General features: G+C 38.7%; 1 protein-coding gene across 3 annotated transcripts in view; it reads right to left on the bottom strand.

Annotated features, from left to right (window-relative positions):
* Positions 1 to 2,115: 2,115 nt before the first annotated feature.
* Positions 2,116 to 10,159, bottom strand: part of NEURL1 (neuralized E3 ubiquitin protein ligase 1) — a 395,339-nt gene continuing 387,295 nt past the window's right edge. For all 3 annotated transcript variants that reach the window (XM_075348617.1, XM_075348619.1, XM_075348620.1), the window contains one exon: positions 2,116 to 9,181. In XM_075348617.1, the coding sequence (XP_075204732.1) occupies positions 8,940 to 9,181 (242 nt within the window). In that variant the 3' untranslated portion in view covers positions 2,116 to 8,939. The remainder of the gene's footprint in view (positions 9,182 to 10,159) is intronic.

The raw sequence follows: 10,159 nt of genomic DNA, 5'->3' as shown, positions 1-10,159 counted from the left end.
TTAAATTTGTTTGGAGATTGTAAACCATCTATATATAAACTGGTGTTTAAAGGTGAACCTACACCTTAAAGGGGTTGTCTTGGATTAAAAATAAAAAAATGTGACAATTGTAAATGTTTTCAATATAAGTTCATGGTGATTATTGTAATTTTTGAAATATACCTAATAAAAATAGATTGAACATAAAAATAAAAATTCTAACAGTAAGTAATGGTAGAAGCTAAAAATTGCTTACTCCTCCGTAGTCTCAGTGGTCCCTGTAGGTTTTTGTTTAGTACATCTATATATAAACTGGTGTTTAAACGTGAACCTGCACCTTAAAGGGGTTGTTTTGGATTAAAAAAAAATAAATAAATCTAAAAATAATCAACACTCACTTGTTTAATCCTCAGTAATTTCAGTGGTCCCTGCAAGATTTTTTTTTTATATTTTCCTGGAGTGCGACCACTGCAGCCAATCACTGGCACAAAACTGCTGAGGCTTGGAAAGTGATCGGCTGCACTGGTCATGTATATGTTAATCATTACTTAAACAAAACCTGATGGAGATCACTACAGTGGCAAGGAACTGAACAGGTGAGGACTTTTTATTTTATTGGATTTTTATTATGAATTCCACATTTCTTAAAACCATGGGCATCCCCTTTAAGCTTTTATTAGCAATATTTATCATTTCTTTCTTTAAAAAATACAAATGTAGGAAAGTAAAATCCTTCACCTGTATAGCTACCAATTAAATGACAGAAGATTTGAAAGACCAAAGTTTCTTCAATTCGTGACCAAATGTACAAAGGAACTTTTCTTTTTTGTCTAAGTAATTGTACGTTTTATACATTTGCGTAATTTTTTTTTTTTTTGCAGCACCAAAAACTAGAACAAAAAGAGGCAAACATTGTATAAAAAAGGGGCTTTGTCCTATGAGTAATATTCTGCATTATTTAGTGTCATTTCATGTGATTTTTAACATGACAATGAAACTTCAAGCGTCTCCTGCGTCAGAGATGTGACTTGCTCCAATCATGAATATTTATGTAGCAATGAGCGCTACATCCACGCGCACACGTAAGAGTGATTACAATGAGATGAGTTTGATTAAAACAGTAATAATGATTCAATAAATCAAGTGAATTAAGTCAGAACTAGTAACAAGTCAGAGCAGATAGAAAACAGACTGACGTCGTACTGACTAATCGGAGACCCCAACCTCTGACGCGTGTACCTGTCTGTCATTTCCTATCTGTTCGAAAAAGTAAATCCATATTAAATGGGTTCTCTCTTGATATGAATGAAAAAGTCTCAAGCAGACGAGCTCATTATGGCTGTGAAAAACCTGTGTACTACTGTATTTCCCTTGAAAATAAGAACTAACCCAAGAAATTAGCCCTGGCATGTTTTTTTACAGGATTTTTGGAGTAGGGTTTAAGATATAAGCCCTACTCCAAAAATAAGCCATATTTAAAGCCAGGGCTAGCATTAGGGGGAGTCAAACTGCACAATTTATCAGGGCCCCCCTTTCTTAGGGACCCAAATGTTTGTATTTCGAGGTTAAGACTGTTTAAGGACCTTTGATGACTTCACAGTCATGTGACCAAGATGTAATCAAAGGTCTCTTAATTGCAGGAGTCTAAAAGAACTGAACAGGAGACAGTCTGGTATGCAAGACTGGCATTAGGGGGAAGGGAGAGTAAACTAGGCAATTTGACAAGGCCTCCATTCTCCTTGGGGCTCCAGCGTTTATATCCTGATGATAACACTGCTTAAGGATCTTTTTTACATCATGTGATGTGACTAGGTTGTCACCAAAAGTTCTCTTTATTGCAGGAATCTAAAGCTGAAGTCAAGATGGTGTGTGTGTGTGTGTGTGTGTGTGTGTGTGAGAGTGTGTGTGTGTGTGTGTGTGTGTGTGTGAGAGTGTGTGTGTGTGTGTGTGAGAGTGTGTGTGTGTGTGTGTGTGTGTGTGTGTGTGTGTGTGGCACTTACAACTACTTCCACTCACATATCAATTTTCTGCAAGATATATGATATCTTACAAAGTGTGAGCCCATACAATATTCATGAAGTAGTGATCATCAAAGAAGACAGCGTCCAATATGACGTTTCGGCTCTTTCTGGCCTTAATCAATATACTGTCATGAAGTGTGGGGAAAAAAGATCTTGTCAGTCAGTCTATGAGATTCAGGATAGGCAATGTCACATCAATGGGTTAAGAATTGCAGGTGCTTTTGCAGCAAGAGTATGCACTGATGGTGGTGGGTGATATGGCGTCCACCACAACCACCATCAGGGTCTTGCTTCAAAAGCACCTGACTTTCTTATGAGGAACTCAGTGCTCTGTTCCCATTACTAATTTAGATCTCTGCCATACAAACATTATATTAAGAGTTTTCCTGGACGATTCCATTACTTGGGAAAGTAACAGTTGTCATAAATTCTTAACCCATTGATGTGACATTGCCTATATTGAATCTTGTAGACTGACAAGATCTTCTTTCCCCTTTTTTTCCCACGTTCCATGACAGTATATTGATTAAGGCCAAAAAGAGCCGAAACGTCATATTGGACGCAGTCTTTTTTGATGATCACTAATTGATGAATAAAATCAGATTTATTACATCTGGGACTTGCATCCTTTTTTCATTTTGAGTGCTGAAGTTTTTTACACTTTACTGCTGGATTATTTTACTTCTGAGCACTGGCTACAGTTGAGCCAGGCCTTTCCCCTTACATAAAATATTCATGTCAACGAGTTATATTTATATAAACCTGCAAACAAAAAAAAAACCCCTCATGAGAACAAAACATTAATTATTGGTAGTGGGCAAAAGAAAAAAAAAAAAGATCAGTCATCTTAAAATGACCCCACAGCTCCTAATGACAGATCTGGGGACTGTGCAAATAACAAAATTGCATCTGAATATTCAGATAAATAAATCCAATAATTGTTGGATAAATGACACAGTATCAGAGTTGGATAAAAAATGGTGTAAAATCTGCCCCCCCCCAAAAAAAAACAAACATTAATGGGCAGATTGGACTAACTTTTTGGTCACAATTCAAGTTTTCTTTGAACACTGGTATGAGCCTATGAGTAATTTAGTCACAAAGTAAACCACATTTTATCTTCTACACTGCTATTGCGTAGTCTATTGCAATCTTCACCTTATGGAGACAGATAATCCATGGGGTGAACTAATTAATATAATGTCAATTAATATAATGATACATCAATAATGTCAATGCCACAACACTAATTCTGTCAACCACACATTTAAAGATTATCTTCAGGACAAAAATATGTTTTAGTAGTTTTACTCCTGAAGAAGCTTTTTACTTCGAAACGCATAGAAACAATCATCTACTTGGATTATACTTACCTAGCTTGTCCTCTTCACATGTTGTGTATCTTGTCCATCAGTAGCGTGAATATTTAACCATTTCTGGTATTTGGCTTTGACAAGCTTTATTGATGCAGTCATGTGGTGGATTAAACAAGTTTTTTGATGCATTATTATTATTGGTTGGGGGGTGGGGCTGGAATTACTTCCAGGGATTAAAGTGCTAGTAGTACTCCTAATGTAATACCATTTTGGGTCTTGATATCTTAACATTTAACTTTTATTACTTTGTGAGGGATGAATCTAAAAAAAAATAAAAAATCTTATTTTGCATTTTTTATGTTGACCCCGGCTAGATCGGAGATGGGTGGACTGATTACTTTGATGTTAAATCTGATTGTCAATCACAGCTTTTGCGTGAATCTCATCATTACATGAAACAATTAAGGTGCTGAACAATCGCAGCCGGAGTCTAGCACTGTAAATGCTGTGGTACCAAGGGGTTAATGGGGGGAGCTCTTTTGGCGTTAATATTAAGGGGCATTATTAATAGTTGATGGATCGGTACTAATAATAACGTATTTTTTTTAGACTGTGTGCCCTGCCACCATTCTTCCTTCTATGTAAGAATAGAAAAGTTCAAGGAGGAAAGTTCTTGTGGGTTAATACAAGCTCCTGTCCCAAAAGGAAAATTTCCTTAAAGAGGTTGTCTACTACTTGGACAACCCCTTCCTATTCCCCTTGTTTGCCCCATAAAAATAAATAAGTCTATACTCACCTCCAGTGCAGCCGCAGTTCTAGCGATCTCTGAAGCCACATTCCCAGAGCCCACATGACATTATGACACGCGAGCCCCGTGACCAATTAGGGCTGACTTCCTTCTCCCCACCTTCGGACGTTTGAACAGGAAGTGAGCACTGCCTGACTTCCTGCTCAAATGTTCGAAGGAAGTAAGACAGACACAAGGCGCTGATTGGTGGTGGGGCCATAATATGTCACATGAGCCCCGGGAACGTGGCTTTAGACATCGCTCGAACCACGCCTGCACTGATGGTGAGTATGAGTATAGGCTTATTTATTTCTACGGGGGCAAACAAGGTGAATGAGAAGGTCCAAGTAGTGGACATCCCCTTTAACTAATTGCTCTCATCTCAAATTATTTTTCACCACATTATTCCCGTCTAGTTGATATAAAGTCCTTCACATGAAGATGAACCTTGCTTGAGATGTCTTCAGATATTCCCCAGGAAAAAGGATTCAAGGCGCCAATCAGACATTTTTTATAAAACCTTGACAAGACCTGCAGCTTTTTTTAAAATACGTTCTTATATTAAAATTATCTTCTTCAGTAGTAAAGATGAGAAAGGTTAAAATGATGGAAGCGATTGTCCGTTTTAAACCAATCAGTTCAGGAACAGTGTTATCTCTTTGAGACATTGAGATAAGGAACCTTAGGGGGATTTGAGGTCGGCGAAGAAGATATTTCAACATGTCTTTGGTCTAAACTATTGGACCTCTGTGTACTGAATTAAAACAGCACATTCATATTTCGCTTCTCTGAATGAATTTCTGAAAATAATAATAAGTGATGTCTGGGGTTAAATAAAGCCTTTGCTTAAAAGCATTCTGTGATGAAAACAGGCATACAACGCATCACAGTGACTCTGCCCAAGGCTATTGGCAAAACGTCCTCTTTAGAGAACAAATAAACCCACAGATTTAAATAAAAAATACATTTTGAACAAAAAAAATTTAGAAATCACCATCCTTGAATAGTCTAGTAAACGCGTACCAGACTCAGGGCTGTCTGCGATGCAGTCTTATTGCCGTATCACCCTCATATATCCCTTTGATTCGCATGCAATTATCAGAACTCTAATGTTCCCTATTAGAAAAAAGGCCTCACAAATTTTGATGTCTATAAAATATATCTTTTTTTTTTTTTGTATTTCGGAAACTTTTATGGCTCCTTTCCTCCCACCAATTTTAAAATCAGGATACAGAACCTCGCACATAAAGAACCCACATGACGTCATGAGAACAGGTACAATGAATGGGGCTTACCACGCCAATAATGCCGGTTGTATGGCAGATACACAAATGGCGTGAGAGCCCAAATTTATAAAGCCACTTTATATGACACTTGTGTCAAGGAAAGCAGATGGGGATGTCATTGTCGAATGCCTTAGAGCAAAGTTACTAAGTTTGTCAACCTTTTTTATTTAGAAAAAGATTCAGAAAACAGTGTAAAGAGAACCCATGTTAAGTGCCATGTGGAGGGTCCACCAGTCTCAAGAAGTAGGCCCCAATGCACTTTCCTTGGTCCTAACAAAGGACAATCACTCCAGAAGAGCCTTATTCAACATTTATCAAGTTGGCCAATTGCTGAGATCACTAAAACTATTAAAGGGAATCTGCCAGCAGGCTTTTGCTATGTAATCTGAGGACAACATGCTGTAGGGGTTAATAAACAAAAATCATCTATGGCTCTCTTATCAGGCTTTGTGCTATGGTTTACTTACACTTAAGACTTTATCACTTGGTGATTATCATTGCTAGGTCTAGCTGCCATGTGCTAGGCAGTCCGGCACGTCCAATCCAATGATTGACACCTCACTGTCAATGTACAATCTCTATAGAGAGCCTGGCATTGGTGGGAACAGCTCTCAGCTCTTATGCTGTTTGCTAATTCTAAAAGCTCTGATTATATCAGAACAGCTGCAGTCAGTCAGTAATCTAAGTGATACATCATTGGATTCAGAATCTCTCTGACTACATTATGCTGCTCTCTGATGAGGTAGCAAAAACTTGCTGACAGATTCCCTTTAAAAGAGACCCTCACACCAGAATGACCCTGCATGTTATATTATCTAAGTCGCCAGAAGTCTAGAAAATAAATACTGGGAATTTTCTGAATATAGCTTAAAAATATAAATACTAGATAGGTGATGAGAACATTATGTAATGATCCAAATTCCTGAAGGTGTTGGACCTAAACTTCGGGGAAAGAGGGTCTCAGCATGCTCAGCATTTTTGGTTAACCCTCTGGCAGCATACATGGTAAAGTCATGGGATCGACTCTGTCTATACCATTTATACAGCAGTGATTGGTGTACACTAATTATATAAATGATTTACTTTTTGGTGGTCTCATGTATTTTCCAAATAAATAAGGTAGGGTCATGCTGGTGATAGGACTTTTTAAAAAAATATTACAGAAAAAGAAAACAGCCATTACCAACACTAGGTCACACTACCGATGCACTATCAGAATACAGTAGACCCCCATGATAAAGGTGGGAGAAACAAAGGTCCAAAATACTGATGAAACAACCACTCACAAACCCACCATACATGGACGAGGTGGCTGTCTAGTAATATAAATGGATCAGTTGGGTGGTATTTGCCCTAACTGCACATCACCCCCACCCGGGTAAGATCCTATCTTGTCTTTTCAGCTCCTACAATCTAGTATTTTAAATGCACACAGATGAGGCTTCCATAGGGCGCCAGTCACACAGGTACGTGTGATGCACAGGGTCCGGCTTACAGCCCATTGATGACGCCCATACTATTCAAGCGGGCGGCAATATTACTTTACCCTACAAGAGCGGAAACTCCAATTCACTAAAGGGCCCAGTTGCATCCTGTATAAAAATGAAAAAATGTGCAATAAAAGTCTTATAAAATACATGAGGTATTGGTCAATATTTTGGCCAAAATACGCAAGTTCACAACCCTCATTGTCAAGGGTCCTCTTTGTCGTGTGAGTCCCTTCTCTAAAATCAAAAATAGCTCACCGAAAAAAGGACATAAATTCCCAAAAACATAGGACCTTATTAGCTGGTGGGACCAGTATTCATCATATCATTTCATCCAACAATATTGACATCACAAGGGCAAGTTTTAAGGACGTCACTACTAGATGCTACGAACTGAGCGTTTCGACAGGTTTCTATATGCATGTGATGGACTTAGGTTTATCATATACCTTAATATGCGGAAATCAACTTTTAGGTTGAATTACTTGGCTATGTCAACCCAGAATTAGTAAAGGGGTTGTCCTCAACTTTAAAACACATGCTACATAGGCCCCTGTATGGTGGGAAAATAGAAAAAAAATCAATACTTGCTTAACGGGCTGGAGCCACTTCTCCGTACTCTTCACTATGTGTCCTACTAGTCTCCTGCCTTCTTTTTCTGGCAGGGGCTGTCACATTGCCCTTAAGTGCTTCAGCCTTCATATTCTGTTCAGACTGGAAAAAACAATCCAGCTCCAATGACAAGTGAGGCTGCAGTCCATCAGCAGGTGTTGATTGGCTGCAGTGGTCAGAGAATGGAATCATAGAATGGTAGAGTTGGAAGAGACCTCAAGGGCCATCGGGTCCAACCCTCTGTGAGTGCAAGTTTTCTTAAATCATCCCAGCTGTTTATCTTTAGTTTTCAAGTCTTTGTTTTTTTTATTTTACCACCACCCTGGGCCCATTTAAAATGTGTTTTAACCCCTTCCTATGCATTGCTAACTCAAAAATGATTTATTTAGCTAACCACATATAAGCTGATCTTTGGCTGTTTGTATATATATATGACCCATAATACATAACTGTCCCATGACCACGCCATAATACAATCCTAAAAATGAAAAGATTAGTTTTTTTAAAAAATGTGTCGATAACACTGGAAATTTGAAAGGAGTGACTAAATATTCCATATCCCATCCTAACACAGAAAGAACAAACAATCATTACGACAAAATGATTTGGTCAATGCATTTTTTTTTTTTGGGAGGTGGAGGGGGGAGAAAGCACCTTCTGTTTAATTTTTTTTTTCTTTTTCTTATTTTGTTGGTTGCTCTCAATTGTCTAAGTCATAATAGGAAAGAGTTACCATCAGCACTTCGGGAATTTTGAAGATGAGTTACCGGTACTTGGAGAATTTGGGGCACAAACCATATTAGTTAGTCGTGATTACCAAACTGTTCATCTACCTTTTACTGTCTATAAAAATGGCTAATACAAGTTACATGAGCAGCACAATACACATCGTAAGGGACCAAAACTATCACATATTTTATCTAAATATGCACCTGTTACTAATTTCTGTTGACATAAAAATAACATTGGAAAAACCCACTATGGCTCAAATCTTTCTAGGTGGTACTTTTCAACAACAACAAAAAGTTTCCAATATCTACACCTACACACCATGAAAAGGTTAACGTCTCTTCGGAGAAACTTTTGACAAGGTCTGGTGTTCTTAGCAACTATTGCTTAATATTCTTGTTGATAACACTTTGGCCTTCAACGGGATTTCCAACTTTTGTTTTCCAATAAGATTGCCAGATCTAAATTCAGATGATTAACAAAAAAAAAAAATCCCAAAGCTCCAGTGATCCATATTAAAACCTCCATACAAAGTTTTCAAAAGAATGATGGATGATCACAAGACTATGCTTCCCTGATATCTTGTTTTCCAGAATTGCTGACTTCAGAGTTGAAACATTATAGACACTGTCTGATGTAAGTGCCTCGGAATTCTTCAAGATTATCTTTAAAAAAAAAATTGTAAAAGGTCGCCTTGGATTTAACCCAGCTTCTTCTTTGCCCTAACTGCTGCGATATGTCTTGATGATATCTTTGATGAGACGTCTGCAGATCGGACAACAGGCATTGTTCATCTTCTTGAGTTTCAGGCCACATGTGTAGCACAAACACATATGTCCACAGGAGTAGATGACCGTGTCCACCAGGTTCTCATAACAGATGGTACACTCATCGCTCCAGGATCCTGAGACAGATGGTGAGATCGGTGACTCGGGCATGCTCACGGGGGAGTTTGGAGCTGTTCCTGTATTGGAATTTTAAAGAGAGACATGGAGGTTACTATTGTAGTCGCTAATGCATGTACAGAGTATATTATTTAACACTGCAGAATACGAAATATAAAGTAAAGGCATGGCCATAATTTCTCTGTAAAGCGGGCTTTACACGCTACAATATATCTTATGATGTGTCGGCGGGGTCACGACGTAAGTGAAGCACATCCGGCATCGTTCGTGACGTAGTTGCGTGTGACACCTACGTGTGACCCTGATTGTTCGTAAAAACGTTGATCGCATACACGTCGTTCATTTTCTAAATATTGTTCGTCTTGTTGAACAAAACTGGTATATTGTAACGTGTGACACTCTACCAATGATGAGCATCAGCGTTCTTATGTACGTCATATGCGACGCGGGCGTGTCTTTACACGCCATGCCTCACGCCCAGTGTTATGATGGTGTTACCAACTGCGTAACGAATTGTCCTTCATGCTTTATAAGGCGTACGCAACTCGTGTAATTTTAATCATTTATCCCTGTCTTCGGTCCGGTTTAAATCTCGCGTGCGTGCTCATCTGAGACGTTGGTGCGTTTCTTTGGCGGCGTCATACATTGGGTCTCTTGGACATTGTTTTTTCATTCCCAGAAAACGGGAGTAATATGCTGGTGTCATCGTAAACACGATCTCCTAGAGCTAACGAGATATTGATCGATGTGACATCGTATAGAATATGCACGTGTGACGGCTCCTAGATGACCTATGTACGATCTCTGCAGATCGTATATACGACCTGGGCGTGTCACATAGCATATGAGATTGCACATGAAATTGTAGCGTAATGCTGATTAAATTGATACTTTGGGTGAAGAAATCGGATCTGTGGTTATTTCTTAATCAGAGTCTGAACTTTTCTTTTAATGATATTTCTGTGCATCGGGGGTAGGGTCTTCTTCTGCTACTCCACCCCTCCATTGGGGCAGACTGGGGGTAGGGTCTTCTTCTG

This window comes from Anomaloglossus baeobatrachus, chromosome 5 (assembly GCF_048569485.1).
Source record: "Anomaloglossus baeobatrachus isolate aAnoBae1 chromosome 5, aAnoBae1.hap1, whole genome shotgun sequence".
NCBI classification, from domain to species: domain Eukaryota; kingdom Metazoa; phylum Chordata; class Amphibia; order Anura; family Aromobatidae; genus Anomaloglossus; species Anomaloglossus baeobatrachus.
Note: the sequence above shows the minus strand (reverse complement) of the source record. Positions and strands in the feature narration are given on the sequence as shown.